The 23,292-nt window shown below is 39.5% G+C and overlaps 1 protein-coding gene across 1 annotated transcript in view; it reads right to left on the bottom strand.

Moving 5' to 3' along the window:
* Window positions 1-482: 482 nt before the first annotated feature.
* Window positions 483-23,292, bottom strand: part of NPEPPS (aminopeptidase puromycin sensitive) — a 92,302-nt gene continuing 69,492 nt past the window's right edge. The window contains exons 13-23 of the mRNA XM_040640730.1: window positions 22,283-22,392; window positions 19,458-19,521; window positions 17,395-17,534; window positions 15,930-16,064; window positions 14,324-14,543; window positions 10,154-10,296; window positions 9,648-9,704; window positions 5,661-5,768; window positions 5,028-5,183; window positions 4,680-4,727; window positions 483-2,113 (exon numbers count right to left, since the gene is read on the bottom strand). Of these exons, the coding sequence (XP_040496664.1) occupies window positions 1,961-2,113; window positions 4,680-4,727; window positions 5,028-5,183; window positions 5,661-5,768; window positions 9,648-9,704; window positions 10,154-10,296; window positions 14,324-14,543; window positions 15,930-16,064; window positions 17,395-17,534; window positions 19,458-19,521; window positions 22,283-22,392 (1,334 nt within the window). The 3' untranslated portion in view covers window positions 483-1,960. The remainder of the gene's footprint in view (window positions 2,114-4,679; window positions 4,728-5,027; window positions 5,184-5,660; window positions 5,769-9,647; window positions 9,705-10,153; window positions 10,297-14,323; window positions 14,544-15,929; window positions 16,065-17,394; window positions 17,535-19,457; window positions 19,522-22,282; window positions 22,393-23,292) is intronic.

Below are 23,292 nucleotides of genomic sequence, written 5' to 3'. Positions count from 1 at the left end.
CCCTGGACAGGAAAGCCTCAATAAATGGAAACTGGTAAGTCTCAAGTTAACTCCCAAATGCTAACTCGAATGATCTCTGAGATTTCTGAGCATCCAGAACGAATTTAGAAGGAATCTTGGGATTTTTCTGTTTAGGTATTATTCATTAAGGAATTCAGAAACTGGGGCGCCTGGGTGGCTCAGTCAGTTAAGCATCTGCCTTCAGCTCAGGTCATGATCTCAGGGTCCTGGGATCGAGCCCCGCATCGGGCTCCCTGCTCAGTGGGAAGCCTGCTACTCCCTCTCCCACTCCCCCTGCCTGTGCTCTCTCCCTCTGTCAAATAAATAAATAAAATGTTTAAAAAAAAAAAAAAAGGAATTCAGAAACTGGATTTTCTTAGACTCAAAAAATCCTATGGTCGTAAAACTTCTTATAATCCTAATGAATGACAGGAAAATTTATAGTTTCTTGTGAAAGAGAATAAAAGAAATCAGGACATCAATTTCACATTGACATTTTTATTAACGCCAACTGTTTTTTAATTATTATTTTTTTAAAACAATAGCACAAAAATGTTTCAAGGAAGCAGTCTCACAATCTGATGACCTTCTGAAATACAGTTAAGCCACACCAAATATGAAATTCCTGTTAATAACACAAAACAAATATTTTTAAAAAGGAAAAATAAAAAGAAGAGGAAAAAGAAAGAAAAGGAAGAAAGGTAGGGGCAGAGGAAAGCAATGAGGTGTAGAGTTAAAACTCACTGGATCGGGTAGGTGAGGCTTGTTAGTAGGATACACTGTTAAAGCAAAGAGTGGCACACACAGGCTTCCGGTCTTTGCTGTTCTACCCAGTCACCACTAATACACGGCCCCCGCAGTGGCGGCCACTGACTTCTTCCATGTCCACGGGGAACTGGGAGAAGCCAGTGCTGATACTGTCACGAAGAGGTTTAACTGTTGGCCTGTCGGACAACTACGACCATTTTGTTGTTTGTTTTTTTTTTAGCAGAGTAACTCCTTCAGGACGGCCTGGCTGAAAACCCTTCCATTTCTATGTCTCACCTATATGCATCTCAGGGCTCTTAAAAGTTATCTTAAAAAAGAAAGAAAAAATAATGTATATCAGTTTCTCTTATTTAATGTGGCTATAAACGATGTTTCCTTATTATTTCTTTATCTCTAAGAAGGACACCGGGGGTGGGGGCTGGGGGCGGAAGTAAGAGGAAGAAAAAACCCAGACCAGGATAGATTTGGGTTTTTTTAACCTTTTTTTTTTCTTTTGGCCAGGGGGGTCACACGGAAGGGATGGCATGGAGGAAAATTATGATCCTTGGTTCAGATTGAGTTATGCAGGAAAATATATCCTCCTGATCAGTCCCCATGCCAAAAAAAAAAAAAAAAAACCAAACCAAAAAAAAAAAAACCAAACCAAAACAAAACACCCCAACAAACCCAAAAAAACCAAAAAACACTTGGAATTATGCACAGATCTATGTTATACCAGCTATCAGCCTTTCACGTTTAACCATTCCCAGCAATGGACACTACCCTTGGCTTGTAGGCTGCTTGCAGAACCCACTTCACAAAAAATCTTCCTCACCCAGAAGCCTCTAGTTTTCTTTTGGTAGGTTATAAAAACAGAACATCTGTCATTAACAGGAGAGTGTTAAATACTTTTAACCACTTGACAAGGCTTCAGGAAGTTTCACAGTTTCGTTATGCTCTATTTTATTACTATCATATTTACATTTTTATTTTTTATTTTTATTTTTATTTTTTTGCTGAATTGCTGATTTTCCTTTTTCAATAGAATTTAATTCTGGAGTGTGAGCAGGAACCAGTTAACTACATTCATTGTCCAACCCCCACTGGTTTGAAAGAAGACTCCAAATTCTCAGCATGTGAATCAGCTGTTCGGTAGCCCCACCTTATCCCCCCCGCAGCCAAGCAGCAGAACGGCAGGCAGCGCGCTCAGGGCTCACGCGGTAGGTGGGGAGGCCTTTCGCTGAAGGAGGTACTGGTGAATGCTCTCAGCATCTCGCTTTAGCCAAGCAGCATTCAGCAGGATATTTTCACAACACTGCTGGATGGTGCGCTCAGCTGAAGGAGCCGGATGACTCTCGAAGAAAGCCTGGTATCAACACAGAATGTAGGATCATTACTAGTGATAGTAAGAAGGTAATAATATCCCAGGTCATGAAAAAATACCCACTGTTCTGTAAAGGATTCAAAAGCTTCAATCATGAAAATTTACCACTGCCACTCCCAGGCTAAGAGAAAACAAGCAGCTCCTTGAACTTACATGTAGGAATTCTTCTCCAAATATATGCTTAAAATCGAATCGCAAGTTAATAAAGAGAACCTATGGCCTTTCTTTCAGATTCATCATCTAGTGGTTAGTGTACGCTTTGGAATTAGGCTTGGGACTCAAATCTAGGCTTGGTCATGTATTAGCCTATGACTTTTAGTTAAATTAACTCTTCTGTTTTCTCATTTATGAGAAAATATTTACTCCAGAAGATTAAAGAGAAATCCATATAAACTTTTAACATAATAGTTGGCAGGCAGAGTCCTTAAGGACTCAAAACACATTTGGCTGCTTCTAATACAGATTAATTTGAGAAGGATGATAAAACCACAACGTTTCGATTACTGCTCCACAGACTCACATTTTTCATGCAACAAGACTATTTCTGAGTTTATTATAATTTATCACAAAGCTTATTGACTAAAGATGCAATAAACTATTTTTTTTTAAAGATTGTATTTATTTATTCGACAGGATAGAGACAGCCAGCTAGAGAGGGAACACAAGCAGGGGGAGTGGGAGAGGAAGAAGCAGGCCCACAGCAGAGGAGCCCGATATGGGGCTCGATCCCACAACGCCGGGATCACGCCCTGAGCCGAAGGCAGACGCTTAACCGCTGAGCCACCCAGGCGCCCCTGCAATAAACTATTTTCTAATGAAGTATACCAAGTTTCACAGAAAACAAAGCAACTCTTGGAGCACCTGGGTGGCTCAGTCGATTAAGCATTCGACTCTTGATTTCAGCTCAGGTCACAATTTCGGGGTCCTGAGATCAAGCCCCTCATCAGGCTGCAGGCTCGGTGGGGAGTCTGCTTGAGATTCTCTCTCTCCCTCTGCCCCTCCCCCACTCTCTCTCACTCTCACTCACTCTGTCTCTCTCTGAAATAAATAAGATCTTTTTAAAAAATGAAAACAAAGCACCTCTTAAGTACCAACCAGCAAAAGGATGGGGGTCTTTACTTTGAACTAGTCATCACAGGTGTAAAAGAGAGAATGACTAATTCAACAGATTAAGTCTAGAACTTTTAGAAATCGATAACCTTATTTTGTTTACATAGATGACAATGGCTCCTGCTCCAAAGCTCCTTAGGGCCTGAGTAAGATACAGGACTTCCCTTCATTCCATCTCAACAAATACCACTACCATTTACATATAAGAAACCTGGGAATTATCCTCAACTCTTCCTTCTTCCTCTGCCAGGTTCACAACACAGAGAAGCCACTCAGTAAATATTTGTTGAACTAAAGATTAACAAAATCAAGCCCCCTGAATTTCATTCCTCCATCTCTCCCAAGCTACTTTATCAGCCTTGCTTGGAGAGTTAGCGTCCCAACATCTTCTCTTCCCCATTCCATATTATTCTCCACACTGCAGCCAGATGGAAGCTTTTATCAAACAAATCACATCAACTCACTCTGTTTAGAAGCAATTCAAGGGCTTTCCATTCTTGGGAAAATCTTCATACAGCCTACAAGGTCCTCCAGTCTGGCCTCTACCGATCTTACCAGCCTCAGCTCCACCACTCGCCGCCCCTCCCCTCCAAACCCAGCACGTGTACTTCTCCTTCGGGACACTTACACCCTTTACGACAAGGGACGGTCTGCACAATATACAACGTAAACTAATGAAGGCACAGATCAAGTCTTCCACTGTTTCCTCAAGACCTGAAATCTTAAACTCTTATTCCTAACAATGGTTTGTGGAATGAATGAAACAACACTATACCTCTCAGAACTTCCAAATTTACACCTCATGACTCCACTGCTTTCAAGAAGATGAAGGTGGAAATGACATTTCGAAAGTACTTCATAATTAAGTGCAATGGAAGGCTTCAAGTTAAGATTTTCCTAATCAGTGCAGATTCCTCCTCAAATGCTGAACTTGACCACTTAACTGATTATTATGCTCTGTAAAGGCTAAGAGGAGAGTCCCTACATAGCCATCTTGTCTCCCTGTGCATATGACAGACCTATGAAGGTTATTAGAAAGGAAAAAAAGAACCATTATCAAGGACCTACTACTCCATTCCAGTCCCACTATGTTTCTCTAAATAACAGTCTTATTCCATTTTATGGAGGATGAGATATAGAGAGCTCATGGGGGTTAAAAACTTGCTTGAAGTCACATAGCTCAACAGGGCAGGGCATGGATTTCTACTCAGATTGACTGATTTCAAGTTCCACGTTCTTTCAACCATATTTCAGTGCCCTCAAAGATGATTCCAACCCCAAATTCTTCAAGCATTAAAGACACAACCCAAGCTGTCTTTTTCTAAGCAAAAACGAGGATAAATACAGCATTATCCCAACACTGTATGATCACAATTTGGCTCATTAGTGTTTTTACTTACTAGCTTGAAAAGTAAAAAGTAAACAGCACTTTGCTTACCTTCACCTCTCCAGCCATTTTATCAACTGCAAATCCCTCAACTGATAGCTGAAAAAACAACAGTTTAAACAGTAAATGCAACTAAAAGAGGCTAGGAACAAAATTCCATTTATCCTATAAATGAATCATTCTATTCTCTCCCAACTGCAGAATATTCTAGAGGGTGCAGGATGTGTGATGGACAAGCCCTTTAATAAAGCTAGTAACTATTAAAGGAACTCTTTCTTCTTTTTTAAAGAAACTCTTATTAAAGCACAAAGACCATAGTCTATAGGCCTAGTGAACCATGGATGTCTCCAAATAACACCCATCATTAACAAGGTACTCAAAATAAAAATCTTCACATACCTTTATTAGTCTGGATATTAAGAATCCTCCCTGGTATCGATTATAAAGTTCTTCCCAGTTGTCTTTTATAAACTTCCAAGCAGCCTTCCTTCCATGCTTGCTGCCTCCAGCCACCCCACCAATTACTGATACAGTGTCCTGTGGACGTACCTCTTCCTAAAAATAGAAAGAGAACTAAAAATCTACGCTTTTGATTTTTAGTTGGTACTCGAGTAATCACACTGAAGACCCTCACTCCATGTTTTAGGAATAACTGGCACCAGAAGCTTCCAGCAAAGAGGAGAATGTTTAACCTAAAGAGGAGCCAAACTGAGAATGAGGCACTGAGACGGGTAGGAACAGGGTGCTCAACAGGTATTTGCTCGGGTTCCTACACGGTAAAGAAAGGAAGAGACAGAAGGTAGGTACAGGGATAAGTAGGCTTTCCAGTTTATTTCTGCTTCCAACTACTCTGATTCTCACCAGCAGAGGGAGATGTACAGGTCAGTAGCAAAAGCCCACTCCATTTCCCCCAGACTAAGAGGAAGCCTTAGTTCAGGGGTAAAGCAGATCAAGACGATACTGAGTCAGAGAACCCCGCCACAGATCAGTGGGTTACAGCTCCCTCTACATGCAGTTTTCGTTGGAACTTACTGAAAGTGCAAACGTGAGGACTTTCTGAATCAATTCAGGTGAAAGAGTAGCCCCAAGGACCCTTTCAATTCGGTTTTTCTCTTCCTGCATATCTGCTTGTTTGTGAAGCTACAGTGAAAAACAAAGACAGAGATAGTTAACCTTCCCCTAGAAGTTATGCATATGCTTGTGTGAGCCTCTCCCCCAAACTTTTGCTCTATAGTCTCGCTGGCTGAGATTGCAGGGCACGAAGTTAACAAACGATGATACTTTTCAAGATGTTCAGGCACTACATTTATCACATGACATCATGGTAAGTCACTAGTGTAAGTGTGTACTGTGTGAATGGCTTGTCATCAGTTCTGAGGGGTATGATGTCTGACTAACGTTCTATGTTAGATGAACAAACCAATCATCGCTAATACCATTGAAGGTCATCAGTTTAATTTCTAATAGTAAAAAATAAATGCTAACATTAATTCATGAGTCTCTGATCACTGGGATTCTGTATTATCACATTTTTCTTTTTCTTTTTTTTAAGGTTTTATTTATTTATTTGACAGAGATAGAGAGAGCCAGCGAGAGAGGGAACACAAGCAGGGGGAGTGGGAGAGGAAGAAGCAGGCTCATAGCGGAGAAGCCTGATATGGGGCTCGATCCCATTACGCCGGGATCACACCCTGAGCTGAAGGCAGACGCTTGACCGCTGTGCCACCCAGGCGCCCCTCACATTTTTCAACTGAAAAATCAGCACATGCTGAATGCAGAAAATCAGGAAAAGAGAGAAGCATAAAGAGAAAATTAAATTATTGGGGTGCCTGGGTGGCTCAATCAGTCGGGCTCTCTGCTCAGTGGGAAGTCCGCTTCTCCCTCTCCCTCTGCCCCTCGCCCCCACTCATGTTCTTTCTCTCTCTCAAATAAATGAATAAAATCTTAAGGGAAAAGAAAGAGAAAAAATTAAGTTATTATGGTATGTACATTTTCAAATTGGAAATAAGATCATCTTATACCTGTTTTTTTGTGACCTTTGAAAAATTTTTAAATTACAGGTAAGTTTTATTGTCTTTATACTTTTGTAGTCTCTAAATCTTCCATAGTGAATATACCAAGTCTTTTTTTAATCGTCAGAAGCAAAACATTATTATACATTTAAAAAGTGAGAATTACATGCTTCATTCCCCCTTCTGATTACCCCCCCTTTCTTTATCCCTTTCTTCCCCTACCGATCTTCCTAGTTCTTATGTTCCATAGATGAGAGAAACCATATGATAATTTTCTTTCTCTGCTTGACTTATTTCACTTAGCAGTATCTCCTCCAGTGCCAATTAAATCAAAGAGACAATAAATGAGTAATTATAGAAAATGAAACAATGAAAACCAATACAGTTAATACTAAATCTATGAAATATATCGAAGAAGTATTCAGAGGTAAATAGATGCCTCTTAATATTTTTAAAAAATGAAAATAAGGTAGCTTAATTTTTAACTTTTTAAGGGACCTCCACACTGTTTTCCAGAGTGGTTGTACCAACTTGCATTCCCACCAACAACGTAGGAGGGATCCCCTTTCTCCACATCCTCTCCAGCAATTGTTGTTTCTTGCCTTGTCAATTTTTGCCATTTTAACTGGCGTAAGGTGGTATCTTAGTGTGGTTTTGATTTGAATTTCCCTGATGGCTAATGATTTTGAACATTTTTTCATGTATCTGTTAGCCATTTGTATGTCATCATTGGAAAAGTGTCTGTTCATATCTTCTGCCCATTTTACAATTTGTTTATTTGTTTCTTGCGTATTGAGTCTGAGAAGTTCTTTGTAGATTTTGGAGACTATGGACTCTGAGAAACAAACTGAGGGCTTCAGAGGGGAGGGGTTGGGGGAATGGGATAGGCTGGTGATGGGTAGTAAGGAGGGCACGTACTGCATGGTGCACTGGGTGTTATACGCAACTAAAGAATCATCGAACTTTACATCAAAAACCACGGATGTACTGTATGGCGACTAACATAATATAATAAAAAAATACTAAAAAAAAAGTGAGAATTACAAAGTTATATGAGATACCTCTCCAAGTCAACTTAATCTATAGTCTCTGTTGATCTTCTCTCCCACTGAAGATTCTACACTGACCAGAGTCTGCAGACCCCAGCACAGGTCCCAGTTTCCTCTTCCTTTCCTTTGGACCCTTTTGAGCAGCAGTGGGGTAAAATAAATAGGAAGTCAGGAGACCTGGGTTCTAGTCCCAATTTTGCCTCTAACTAGCTGTGTGATTTTGACTAAGTCCTTAACCTCTCCGGATCTCAGTTTCCCCATCTGTAAAATGAGCGGGGTGGAAAGATAATTTCTAAGGTCCTTTTCAGCTCAAATACCCAAGGTCTGAACGCTGGCTTTCAGGAAGCATTGTTTTCCCCAAGGAGAACCTGTTACACTAGTCCACTAGATGGCACCATAACACCACATTCTAAATACACTTTGGACTAAAAGTTATTTTTTTTTAAATCCTGCCTCATTATTCCCAAATTACCAACAGAAAACAATCTTCCTCATCTCCCATCAACTGGTTCCTTGAAGAAACCTAATTTGGCCTTCATAAGAGCTCTCCCTATAGTAAAGCAGAATTACATTCAGCTCCCTTGCGTTAAAAGATGCAAACACTTATTAACTATACATACTAGTACTAGTGTATGCCAGGACATGAAAATGTCAAGGTTACCTGTCATGAGAATTCCGGAACCCCTATTTTGTTCTATACTTTTATGGAAAAGACAAAACCCACAAATACCTGATTTCATATGCAAAGAAATACATGATTTATAATGCACAGGTTCACAGAATATTAAGAATAAGAAAGGACCTCAATGTCATTTAATTGAAGGGTAAACCCAAAGTATAATTTTGTATTATTAGAAAGGAAACTCTTGTACAAGATCAGTAGTTAAAGTGGCACATTTTGAGTTTCTTAATTAAAGTATAAACTTTTTCAACATATTCTAATCATTTAAACAGGATTTGTTGAAAACTAATACTAGAAATTAGATTTGCAACGCTGATCCACTTGAGATCAGAAAAGTGATCTTAATCCACTAAAGATGGAAGTAATAAAGCACATCCCACTCCTGTTCTGTTTGTTCCCCCCTAAGTGAGGGTCTTTAAATGAATGGGCTTTATAGGTCTGACAGGTAACTTGGGTATTTAGGCACATTCTGCACATTTTATTTGATGCTAATAGATTCAGCTCCCTCCATCTCTGATGCAACTAGAATAGTCAAGTTGTTTCTTAGATTGATAACTACAAGGACAGGGACTGGAGACAGCACTTGTTTCACAGTATTAGTATCAGAGTTTAATTATACGCCAACCACCCTGGGAAAACTACAGGCAGGTCAATTAATTTCCTGTCCATTCATAAAAGGTACTGGCATAGCTCAAACCCTGGAGACACCTGATCATCTATCCCTTAAGCCCAGACACAAACCTCTTCTTTAAAATGGGAAGTACCCTAGTAAATTTACACTGAAGGGAAAAATTTTAAGAACTTGACATGTTAATAATCAAAACGAACATTTCAATTTTTAGATTTAAGTTGCATAAACTTATGAATAAAAAAAAGTGAAGAAATCAGATGACTTTGGGGATTGTATTGGTAGTATACACCAACAGACATTATATATTTCTCCCATGGTTTATTTTCTTTTTGAGAGAAAAAAGAGACGTGTGTGCACGTGCATGTGGCGGGGGGGGGTGGTGCTGAGGGAGAGTGAGAATCCCTGCTGAGTGCAGAGCCCAACGTGGAGCTCCATCTAATGACCTAAGATCACGACGTGAGCTGAAATCAAGGGTCGAGCCACCCAGGCGCTCCTCCCATAGTTTCTTAGTATTTGCCTGTCTCCAGTATGCGTATCTGCATATATTTCTTTTGCGAGCAGACTTTTAACCACCTAAAGCTCATAATCTCTGTGTCAACCCAAGTTCAACAGCAGAAAATGGGAGCCCTTTCCAAATTTACTCACCTTTAGCATAATGTCTAAGGTGGTGCCATCACCATGCTTCAAAACAGTCAGATAGACCTACAAGAGAGTACAGGGACAAAACAGCAGGCATCTTTGATTAAACACACCTTGTTCCAAATAGTCCAATGTTAGAAAAGACATAAAGCGAGTGAAAAAACTTATAAATCGCTGTGTGTGGATGTTACATACAAATTGTGGCAAAGAGCTTAGAGGCCGCGACTGAAAACCAGCTAGGCGGACAGCACGTAGTAAGGGCAGCGCACACCGGCTGTCTCAGGGAAATGTGCACTGACGATGACCTTCCAGCAGCAGAGTGCGGTCTGAGGAACTTTAAACAAAGGAGAAGCTGGCTAAAACCCACCTAAATGGCACCTATCAAATCAGAGTCAGGCATGATTTGTGGGTCAGTACTTAGGTCATTTCTGGTCACCATTACACACACTCCACACTCTGCACAGAATGATGCGGTCATTTAGAAATCAAGGTTATTTATCGTGAAAACCTACAGGACTCCTCAGATCAGCGGAGAGAATCTGCTTCCCTTCTACGTGGTCCTTAAACCGACGACGGGCTTCTTCTAACGTTGCCTTATGTCCTGCTTTTCCTAGTTTGCCCAGAACCAAGCCCCTCAGGAGTGCATCTAGATGACCTGATTAAGAAGGAAGAGAGACACGAAACTGCTTAAAAATCCTGTTTTCACAAATATGCCCCCTGGCTATCTTGTAATTGTGTTATACTATGTCTACCAGCTTGAACAAACACAATCAATTACCTTAGTACTCGAGCGAACACCTGATTTACATTATTCACATCGTAAGAGTAAAATGAAGTGCTAAACAGACCAAATAGCAAATGAATTTGCCCACTTTGTCTACAAATGCCAAAGATGTGAATTTATTAAATGTTCACTCCACCTAGGTAATTACACTGCTAAGGATTGTATGTGAAAGGAACAGGCTTAGATCATGCAGATTTGACCCAAGATTCAGAGAAAGGTCAATAAACTGAAATCTTACATTTAAAAAGATCAACCTCCAATGGATCTATTCACTCTAAAGATGTGCAAATACGCAATAAGCACAGAAAGAGATGTTCAACATCGGTCATTAGGGAAATGCAAATCAAAACCACAGTGAGCTGCCACCCTACACCCACAAGCATGACTGAAAAAGACAGTAACAAGCACTGTCAAGGACGTGGAGAAATTAGAACCCTCATACATTGCTGGTGGGAGTGTAAAATGTTGCGGCCACTTTGAAAAACAACCTGGCGATTAGGAAGTTAACCTGGCGATTAGAGGTTAAACACAGAGTTACCATATGATCCAGCAATGCCACTCTTAGGTATACACCCAAGAGAAATGAACGTTATGTCCACACAAAAACTTGTGTATACATGTTCACAGCAGTATTCACAACTGTTTTCAAGTAGAAACCATCCAAACACCCATCAAGTGATGAATATACAAAATGCGGTATGCCCATACAACAGAATGTTCTTCAGCTGTCAAAGGAGTGCAGTACTGATGTGCAAGGCAACATGGATGTACCCTGGAAACATTCTGCTAAGTGAAAAACGCGGGACACGAAAGGCTACATGGGGTACGAGTCCACTGATACGAAATGCCCCGAGTAGGCAAATCCATAGAGACAGAGAGCAGATTAGTGGTTGCCAGGGACGGGGGTGGTCAGCGAATGGGGAGTGACTGCCAACGGATATGGAGTTTCTTTTAAGGCTAAAGAAATTGTTCTGGAATTAGATAGTGGTGATAATTGTGCGACCTTGGGAACAAGCTAAAAAAGACGGAGCTGTATACTTTAAAAAGGTCCATTTTATGATACACTGGTTATATCTCAAAAACAAAAACAAAAAAGTTAACACCAGCAATGATGGATTGCAATACCAAAATGGACAGGTAAGTCATGGTATAGTCAGACAATGAATACTACTAAGCAATAAAAAGGAATGAACACACTGGATGTATCTTAAGCATTATACTGAGCAAGAGAAGCCAGATATAAGAGCAGAATATATATTAGGATTCCATTTATATAAAGTTCTAGAAGAGGTAATGTTAATCTAGGGTCAAAGAAGGCAGAACAGTGTTTGCCTGCAGGGGACGGGCAGGGGGCAACTGAGTGGCAGGGACTGACCGAGAAGGGGCCCGAGGCAACCTCCTTCGCTGTGTGCATTTGTCAAATGTCGCTGAACTGTAACAATTAATTTGTAAATCTTGCTACATTTAAATCATAACTCGGCAAAAAGTAAGTTTAAGAAAACCACAGGAGATCAACAGATAACACGAGAGGACGTTAGTGCAGAACCAATTTATAATTCCGGCTCTGGTACTGACTTGCTATGTGGTGCAAGGCAACATTTTGTTATTTTGCTGTTTGACTCTTCCATCTATAAAACTAGGAAGCTGAAGACACTCTCCCTATTTCAGAAAGCTGGGTTTGAGCCCAAGAAGTATTACATATTACCACCATGAAAAAGAAGGACGGCATCCACCGATGTGCCTGTATCTGTCTCCACATACCCTCTCTCCTGTCTTGTTTCTGGGATCTGTGCTCCTATCGCCAACTCCTCCACTGGTCCCCGACTCCTCTCCATCACTCAGCCCTCGCTCCGGCAATTACTCCCCTCTTTCACATCCCGAATTTTTCTATTACCACTCCACCATTGTCATTGGCACAAAAGCATGTTATAAAATCTCCCACTTTATTAAAAAAAAATGCCTCCACTGACCCATCTCTCTCCAGACTACTTTTTTTTTTTTTTTTTTTTTAAAGTAAAACTCCTTTAAAAAGTTGTCTGAATGTACTGTCTCCTTTTCCCCCACTCCCAGTCCGGAGAACACAAAACTGGTCTCCAGCGCGCCACAAAATGTGCCAATGTAATGATCGATCCTCCTTTGTCTTGCCTGACTCAGAGCAGCATTTGTCATGGTGGGTCGCTCTCCTTCTGGTTGCTTCTTAACACATCTGGGACACCTCATCCCTCCTGACTGGCCAGCCAGTCTCCCCAGCCGATTTCTCCTCTTCCATCCAATCTCCAAATCCTAGCCTCGCCTACGACCGAGTCCTCAGACCTTTTTTCTTTCCACCTACATTCAGGCCGCACGTGATCTCATCTAGTCTCATGGCTATAAATACCATCTGCACACTGACTGGATTTATTCAGCCCAGACCTCTAGGCACGATACTCTCCACCAGGCTGTCTAAAAGGACCTCACATTTCCTGTGTCCCAAACCCAACTCCAGATTGCCTCTGCCCCAGGCTGCTTCTACGGCAGTCTTCCCCATTCCTGGAGATGGCAACTTCGCTCCTCCGGTCTTCAGGCCAGAATGTGGGGGCTCCTCTTACTCCACGCAGCCAATCCACCACCAAACAGGTTCACTTCTACCTTCAAAACACCCACAGAATTTACCACCTCCGAGTGCGAGCTGCAACCAGCGCCTCGCACGGACTACTGAAACAGCTTAGTAATTTGTCTCCCGGCTCCTTTCCCTGGCCCCCCGACTCCAGTCTGGTTTTCACACAGCTGAGTACATCCAGTCATGTTCTGCTTCAACTCTCAACGCTGCCACTTTCCGTACCATTAACTGTGAAAGTCCAAAATGCTGTACTAGCTCCCACAGGTCCTACAGGAGCTGAGCTGCTTCCCACCCGGTCTCCCTCACGTACTCCGTCCTGACTGTTACTACAACAGGCCGAGCACGCTCTGCCGCAGGCCTTCTGCACCGGCTGCTCCCTGTCTGGACCATTTCCCTCTCGACAGCCTCTTAGCTCCCCGTCATACCACCTCATCACTGGCGACGACTGCGCTGACAACTCTCGATGAGCTACCGGCCCCTTCCTCTCTGTCTACCTCACCTAACTGTATTTTTCTTCATGATACCCGCTGCTACCTAAAATATCATATATTTAATGGTGTGCTGTGTCTCCCATGAGAATGTTAAGCCACACAGGGCAATGCTTTCTTCACCGCTGTACCACCAGCTCCCAGAATAGTACCTGGTATTTACTAGGTGCATAAATATTTGTTGAATCAATGAAGGGAAAACACAGAGCGCTAGGTAATTGTTACTGCTGTTCTTATTGCAAAAGACCCCCTCCCAGATCAAGACTGCTCGGGAGGAAATACCACCTTTAGTTATTTGCAGATGGTAGAAAGTAATTATATATATAGCCTTCAGATCACCATGCCCAACATTTACAGTACAGCAAAAAGAGTAAACATACGATTACAGAAATAATCAGAGGAGAGAACACATGGAGAAAGTAAGTAACTTCCTTAATTCAGGTCCTGTCGCTCAGTATCTTTACAAGTTGTACATATAAGGTGCCTAGTATTTAGGGTAATAATCAATAAATTAACCCAAAATTCCCTTTAGCTTTTCTTGACTATAGATGGGCCTTTGGAACTCTGTAAAAGATTTCTATTTCCACCATTTGCTTTGCTTACAAATCATATTTAGCAGTGAATACACATATTCACCACTGTTTTTATGTTGTGATCCATGTAATTTCACCAGTAAACTTAAAAGCCCTAAGATTTAATTTCTGGCGAGCTGAATACACAGTAACATCCAGCAGGTAACAGAGATGCTACCGATACCGTTAACCACAGCTGCGTACAAAAGGATCAATTTCTCATTCAGTACATCCATTACCTTCTCCAGGTTTGGGGTCCCAGCCCAGTCTCTCCCCTATAGGTGAAAAGACATCTTTCACAAACTCCTGGATTTCCTCATAGAAGTCTGTGTGGGACAAGAGAGTTGAGAGAATCCCCAGGTTACAGCTCAGGTCGCTCCATACAGTATAATTGGGCTCATTCACAAAAGCCTCCATGACTTTTAGAACCTCTACAGTGCTAATGATTCCAGCTCGAGCCTGGGATAGGAAAAAACATAAATTAATCTAGTTTTCAAACAAAAACGAAAGCAAAAAAATACAAGCATGCATTTTCAGCATTATCTACTGCTAGTTAGTCGTATCTCTGGTTTAAAGCAAACGAGACTATATAAAATTCAGGAGATTATTAGAATAAAAATCCTATCATGACAACATTCCTTATTTACTTTTTTGCTATTTATAAAAGAGCCATGTAAAAAAGCACACTTTGGTGACAGGCGGTTGCTACACTTGTGGTGAGCACAGCATAACGTATGGACTTGTGGAATCAGTATGTTGTACACCTGAAACTAACGTAACATGGTGTGTCAACCATGCCTCAATGGGAAAGAAAGAAAGAAAGGAAGGAAGAAAAAAGCAAACAAGAAAGAAAACTGTTAACTTCCTATTTCTACCCAGTGTCTGGAGCCTTGGCTTTGTTTTTACTTTAAAAATTCTCATACTTTCAGAAAAGATGCAAAAATAGTTAGGGCTTTGGTTTTTGACAGAGGCTCTTTCAAAACTGGACCTGCAAACTGTGTCAACTTCAGCCTGTCCTTTACTCATTTCTAAAGGAAGGCAAACTGGAAGGCACTACAAATTCAGAGTCCTTTCAGAATTAACTAACAGAGCTAGGAAAAAGAACTTCTGTTACAGCAGCCAACTGCACAAACACACCACTCTCCTGGGACAGGTCTCTCTCAGCAATGAGATCAGCAGATGTGAGGTTTTGTGCATCAATGCTAATCTGTGTTTATACAAAGGAGGAATCCAAAACCCGTTACTGCAGAGGGGAGGGAAAATTTCAAGTCCAATTGAAAGGAACACTAGGAGGAATCTGACAATTTTATCACAGACATCTGGAAATTATCTAACCTATGTCGGAGTCATAAAGAGACTACTACTAATTGCTGATTTAAACCCTTTCTGGAACAAAGCCAAATATAATATAATTCTAAAGCTAATGGGCTATTATTATTTGAGTAGCAATGGAATGTTAAAAAATTCTAGATGTTTCCAGCAAAGTACAATCACTATTTTAGAAAATATAAATCACTCTGAATTAATTATTTTAAAAAAACACATCAGTAGAGAAATTTCTTCAAGGCTCATACCTATTCCTACTGAAAAGAATTTCTGCCTTACAAAGGATAGTTTTAGTTGTAAAACCTGGCTTAGGAGTAGTGAGATGGGAGTTGCTTCTGGTAAATTAGATAGGTTCAATCTTGTCCTGTTAATTAATAATTAGTCATTTGCTCTAGTCCCAAAAGGTGTTCAACCTTCAGGAAGAACCATATTCTTCTAATTATGTTTCAGTCGGACACTCCAGGAAAAACAAAATCCTTTAATCAACAAAATCCATCATACTACTTGAGAGAGGCTCACCAAGGAGAAGAGGTCATTCTGTAATCCAAGTCGATCCACAGGGGGCAGAGAAAGGTCACGAATGCCTGGTAATAAACTTTCCAGCATGGCTGAGCTGTACTGAGTCCGATAAAATCCAACTGTTCCCAGGTTTAACTGAAAAGACACCCAATAGGCATTATTAATTAAACAGTTGCCTTTTTTTTTTTTTTTTTTAAAGCAATCGAGCCCCACGTTGGGCTCCAAACTGAGGCTGATGGTAGGGAGAGAGGGAGTCACATGGGCCAGTTTCTATCTGCTCACAGTGGACAGTTTTAAGTTTACAGGAAATATTTACTATATGTAAGAGCGCGTGGACAGTGGAATCTCTGAGGAGGACTAAGCCTTTACATTCATCTATTCAGCTAGAGTCTCAACAGACTAACAATGCTCGGGTCCTAGATTTTAAAGAATTTCGTGGACTTACAAAGGCAATTTCACGTGATTTGTGGAGTGAGGTAATCATGGACTGTCATTACCTCTACAGGCTATTTACCAACGGGCAAAAATAGTTTCGGTAATATTTATATACAAAATGCCTTAAAGGTAAAATAATAGCATAAGATATAAGTATTTTACTATTTATATGCAACTATTTTTTAAGAATCACCTTACAATAATATAACTGCTGTTTTATTGATTCCCTTTACCTTTTACTGCAGGAATAATACCTTTATTTACTCAATTACAACCACTGCGTACATATGTTTTTCTCATTTATAAGAAAAATTTCATATAGCTACATAATCTTCCAGATGTAATTTCAAATGGTAATACAGTATTCCACTAAGTACATTTTATAAATGTGTATTAAAGCAAAGGGGGCAATGGTTCTTTTTAGAAAAGCACAGAAGTCTGAGACATCGTATAATTCCTATTAGGAAACTACAACTGGGAAAAAAGTGTAGTAGATACTTTCATCGTGAGTGGTACAGAGTACAGGATAATGAAAAATCACCTGAACCAACTGTTATTTTTTGTGAATTGGTTTTCCAACACCAGTTATAGGAATTTCACATTTCAGTGACACACACTTACTATTATATGTCTGATAGCACTTGATTATAGCTGTACATTTACAATGACAACACATCATTGAAGTTAACATCTCATTACAATGACAGAGCAGTTTGAAGTTGCAAGACTGCAAATCTTTTGGTTAATGTGACTTTACACATAATCTACTATTTTTTTCCCCTTTGATCCTATCCTTTAATATCTGCTTATCTATCACTTCCTTAACTGACATAATGGAAGATATCTAGACCATATTATTTGAAAATTGGTGCTATATTTCACACAGGAAAATTTAGTAATGCTTTTGCCTTTGCAAGTCCTAGTCTAAACTAGAGCAGAATTTAGAGCTAGGCATAATGTGCATAAAGGGAGTGAGAGAAATCAATTAATTTAGGCCAGATAAAAAAGGCCAGGCCATTTCTAGACTCACCTTTACCCACTGGTCTGGTTTGACATTTTTCAAAACCACGTTCATCTCTGGCTTGTCCATCAGAATTTTCAGTTTGGCATGGTTGGGATCTTCGCTAGTAGAGATTGTGATAGGAACCATCCACTGGGGACAGTCTTCTCCTTAAGCAAGAGAAGAACAAATAGGAAACTTGAAAAATAATTTGTCACTGGAAGAAACAGAGGGTAAGGTGGAAAGAGAGGACAGGTGTCCTGCAGATGAGCCTGAGTCTAACTGTTAAGTCAACAGCTCATTTTCAATGGCGAATAAATTCTTCCATAACCTGAATAATACTAGTACAAAGGAAGAGAGGATTTATTAACAAAATTACAATAGCCTAAAAAAAGAGAACAGCTTATTCAGTTGTAGTATCACAAATATAGTGATTTTAATTTGTCATTTTCCCTTTACAGAGCAATAGAGACAGTAATGATTTTACTGTTGAAAGAAACTTCAAGTAGGTGAAAGCTCTCATGTAGCATTTAAAAACATTCTCAGGTGCAGTCCTCAACAGGTATATATACTGCTGAAACGCTGAAGGGTTGATTTTATTTCTACGATAGACATGATACTCCCTGGAGGTGATAGATTCCATCACTAAAAAGTTATAGCTAAAAGTCAAAACTTTTGTAAGGCAGATAACATACTGTCTTTTAGGTATCAGATAGCAAAACAGACTTTGAATTAAGATATCAAACAGAAGAGAGAGTCATTGCCCAATGCACTAATGTAACTATTAATAAGTTATATAGCTTTATGCTATTAGGCTAAACCACAAATTAGAATTTTCCCCTAATGTTGGGATAGTTCAGGTTTTAATACTGCCTATATTGGTCACAGAGTATTTGAAAAAACTGCAAAACCTGTCAGTCCTACCATGCAGACTGGTATGAGGCAGCAAACAGAAACTGTAACATTTTGGGATTTATTTTGGATAATAAACCTGTCATCTGACTTGTCAGACAGTTATTTAAAGAGTAATTCTAAATGCTAAGGAAGGTTAAAGATGGAAGGCTGTACCTCTAACCCTAGTAGAGTGTACCATGTTTTAGAGGGTTTTTGCAAAGCATGAAAAGGTATTGGTGATTCTAATATATATCTCCCCTTATTAAGAATTATTGTTTTGGGGCGCCTGTGTGGCTCGGTAGGTGAAGCGTCTGCCTTTGCTCGGGTCATGATCCTGGAATCCCGGGTTCGAGTCCCACATCAGGTTTCCTGATCAGCGGAGAGCCCACTTCTCCCTCTGCCCCTCACCCTGCTCGTGCTCTCTCCCTCTCTCAAATAAATAAATAAAATCTTAAAAAAAAAAGAATTATCGTTTTAAAGGAGGTGAGAAAGGTGCAGAGAAACACTTTTAATTTCCTGAGCAAAAGAATCAATGACCTGTAGAAATATTTGAAAACCAGAGTTGAGTGGTGGTTAAAAGTATAAACTCATGGAATCCAACTATTTTGTTTGAATTCCTATTCTTTATCTCATTAGATAGGTGACCTTGGGCAACTTAACTAACCCAGCTACGCCTTAGCTCCCTCATTTGTAAAAAAGAAATGATACTATCTACCTAATGGGGTTGTTGAGATTGCAAAATAAGGATCAGTTATACTGCTTAGCATGGTAACTGGCACATAATAATGCTAAATAATCACTGGGCTTTATTTATTTACTTGTTTACTTACTTAGGATGCCCAAGAATTAAAGAAAAAAAAATTTGCTACCCACACAAATGTGCACCAAGGCTTCTTTAAGGAATGAAGGCTAGAGACAATACTGCTTGGGTATTCCTACCCCAATTCATCCCTTACAGCTTCCAATAAGACACAGAGACATGGAATTTAAAAAATCAAACAAGTCAAAACACTACAAATATCTCATGAATCTCCTTTTTTGATTTCCTGATTTCATTTGTATTTTATTACTGTTTGCTTGTTTTTATTTAATTCTGTTAAAAATATTTAAAAATGGATAATTATTTCCTATGAATTGGAACACTACTCATATGGTAACCAAATTCATTTATCAGCTCCCACTTATAGCCACTTGCTCACCAACGTATGGTCCACTGGCACAGAACTTCCTTTGGGACAACCTCAATAATCTGTCATCTTCTACCTAAAGAAGGAAAACAAAAGCTAATAGCATTGACACTTTTTTTTTTTGGAGGGGGCAACACTTCTGTGACAAAGTAGAAGGTGAAACCAGTACAGCCAGATGTCTCATGAGAACCCAAGTGCAACCGTGACGAAGAAGATACTACAGAATGGGAGGAAAGGCACCACTTCTCATTGAGGCCTCAAAATAACAATACTTTACATAAAAGGCCATGTTCTATGTAACGAAGGGATATATATGCAGAGAAGAATTTTAAAGTATTTCCATTTTCACAAGGAGACATAACAATAAATAATACTATGCAAGCTGTTTTAATCTTTATAGAGGGAGGTTATGTCTTCAGACTCTTCCACTTCTAAAAAGTGGCAGCCTTAGATTAGCATGTTAGGGATTCACGTTTTTAGAGTGACCAATAAACATGAAAAGGACCAATAAACATGAAAGAGGCACACACCTTGCTTCAAAGGCTGAGCTTTGCAATGAAACACAAAAAAAGTGGTGGGGGGAAAACAGCCAGAAGAAACAAAGGCAAGTACATATTTAAAAAAATACTTCAATAGTATGCATCACTTGTTTTACTTATCATTTGTGAATAGGTGCTGGGACGTTTTAAATAATGTGAGATACAAGAGATTTAGCACCACCCACATCAAATGTAAAATTAGGCCATGACCTTTACGGATAAACTGACTACACAAGACAGAACTGAAAAGCAATGACCACTTTGATGCCACAAAGAACTTGCTAATGAACTTAAACGCTGCATCACTGATTAAATTGTGTCGTAGAGATTTCCTCAAAAAAGTTGAAAGGTGACTTTTAAATTGATTCAGAAATAAAGCAAAAAATGTTTACATTCAGGGAATATAAAGTGAGAAATAAATCCTAACCAAGGTATTATATGCTGTAGTGCTCTCCTATTTTTAAAGGAATTAAGAGTCATAAATAGGCTTTTTATTTCTATTATACTGTAAAATGGAGGATGAGTTTGGCTGTGTTTGTGGACAAAAAACAACAAAGCAAAGAAAGTAAGACCTTGAAAGTAGCTTGATGGAAAAGTTAATTTAGTCTCTAACACTGAGAGGAAGTCAGGTATTAGTATTTTGATACCTTAAAAGTGTGTTCTGCTTGAAGAAAAAAATATGGCCTAAGAGTCTGCTTTACATGTAATCACTACATAGCTTAATAGCTTTGAAGTGTTGATAGTTTTTGAGGGAATGAAATCCCCGGGGGGTGAAAAGAACAATCATCTTTGTAGCATGTCATTATTCTTAAAACAGATAAAATGAAAACTACTTGTTAGTCAATATGGAATGTGAATGTCAAGTTTGATCAGGCATCTCGTATTAACAGATTAGTCCAAAGTGGAGGAAGAAGAGTAGAAACAAACAAGTGGTCATAATGGCGTAATAGTAGGTCACTAAACTTCTAGGTATCTTTTCCCACCAATGGGACATGATTGATTGCATTCCCTAAACTGCCTTTTCAAATGCTCAATCTGAGAGGTCTTCAAATGGGTATACTTTATTATAAAATATAATCATGTTTAAGGGTAAGATGTGGCTCCACAAGGCTACCCTGCAAGCACTGTAACACATCATGTGAACTGGGTGCATTCTGAGAGTAAGGGCTAGTTTAAGTGTCACCTAGAATTCTTACAGTACAAAAAACCAAATTTACTAACTTAAGAATGCTATATTGAGAAAATCTTTGCAAAACATATTTAGTTTTATCGACAGTGAAGAACCACAAGAGCAGACATATACAAACAAAGAGCTATGAATCTTCCTCCCTAAAAATGAACATTAATTAATTCTCTGTGCAGATCAAAAAACCATGGCAAAGAAATATAAGAGAACAAGTTCACAATTTCATATAATTAAACTAAGTTAAGATTAACTTTCTGGTAGGCATTGAAGGTTGATGTATAACTTAGTCCTGTTGGGGGGACAGCTCATTTTGAAGTACACCTCTCTGAATTCGGGTAACAGTTCAACTAATAATAGTGCAATTCTAATCAAAATCACACTGCCACCCAACCAACATTAATACTAATTTTAGGGACACCTGGCTGACTCAGTAGGTAGAGCATATAACTCTTGGTCTCAGGGTTGTGGGTTCAAGCCCCATGTTGAGTGGAGACATTACTTAAGAATAAAATCTTAAAAAAAAAACCCAACTAATTTTAAAGAATATTATAAATCGGTATAGAATTTTAACAAATACTATTTCTGCCTCTATTGAAGTGATCACGTGGTTCTTCACCTATATTGTTAATGCAGTGATTATGAATCAATATACTGATTGTTTTTTTTTTAACTGTTAAACCAACTTTGCATTCCTGGAATAAACCTCACTTGTTCATTTCAGAATTATATCGAGGGGCGCCTGGCTGGCTCAGTCAGAAGAGCAAGCAACTCTTGATCTCAGGGTCATGAGTTCAAGCCCTACATGGGGTACAGAGATTACTTAAATAAATAAATAAATAAATAAACTTAAAAAAAAAAAAAAAGAATATATCAACAAGTTTATAGAGTTTTCCTTGGGGACAGTAAAAGTTTTCCGCTGTAAGTATATATGATTTAGTGATGTGGGGGGCAAACCATTTAGTATAGAGATAAAAAATCACTGAGAAAACAATGTAAGGGCTGATTTAAATGTCACCTAGAATACTTAAAGTACAGAAAAGCACATTTGTAACACTGACTGAATTTCATTTAATACAGTAGCAGGGGAATTGGGGCACTTTTTATAGGGTTACCTGCTCTGCTTCCACGTAAATGAGGGGGAATCCCATTTGCTTGGTCCAGGTATTCATCACCGCTGCTATAGGTTTACCACTGGCATTTTCTAAACTTTCCCAGAGATCCTCTAGAAGATAAAAACAATGAAAATCTATAATGTTTACATTTTTGTTTTCCTAAACAAACCAGGTATTTTATGTAACTCCTGACACTATGTAGCTAACCAATTCTTTGGTTCTTTTAGGTTCAGGAGATAAGCAGGGAGTCAAATTAATGTCCCCTCGCCCCCCCGTTAAATAAACTCTGTTACAAAAACTGGTGTTACAGTCTAAGTTGTCCTTAATTGTTCCAATTTACTAAAAAATCACAAATTATAGGGGTGCCTGGGTGGCTCAGTCAGTGGAGCATGCGACTCTTGATCTCGGGGTCGTGAGGTCGAGCCCCAAGTTGGGCCTAGAGTTAACTTAAAAAAAAAAGTCACAAATTATAATAAAAGATAAACAGGTGAGTTCAAATAAGAAGAAACAGAAACAAACAAATAGAAACATCTTCAAGATCACCCCTAAACAATCGTCCACAAACTTAAAACCATTATACCCATTCGATTAACAGAGGTTAAAAAATAATGCTTTGCGGTTGAAGTAAAACTCACACGGTCAAACAACACTGGTGGGTGAGTAAACAAAAGAGCACTACAATGTGATACACACTAGAATGGGGACATGAACAGAGAAAAGCCCTTCAAGAAAAATAAAGGCTTCACAAGAGTTGGCTTTTGGTCTGCGTCTTGAAGAGAGTCGTTCAGTAGGCTGACAAAGGGAAAAGGGCAATCCAGGTAGACTGAATAAATGGTCTATGTACAAAGAAGAACGTTTAAGAAAAGACAGAAAATATCAGTAACAGCAGACGTTCAATAAGCTGAAGACAGAGGCCCGGGTGTGGGAGCACTAGGCAATGAGGCTGGGACAGCGGGACAGCAGGCCAGGGCTGAGCCGCTAAGACTCTGGACGGCTCTACTGCGCAGGGC

This window comes from Ursus maritimus, unplaced genomic scaffold (assembly GCF_017311325.1).
Source record: "Ursus maritimus isolate PB19 unplaced genomic scaffold, ASM1731132v1 scaffold_24, whole genome shotgun sequence".
Classification (NCBI taxonomy): domain Eukaryota; kingdom Metazoa; phylum Chordata; class Mammalia; order Carnivora; family Ursidae; genus Ursus; species Ursus maritimus.
Note: the sequence above shows the minus strand (reverse complement) of the source record. Positions and strands in the feature narration are given on the sequence as shown.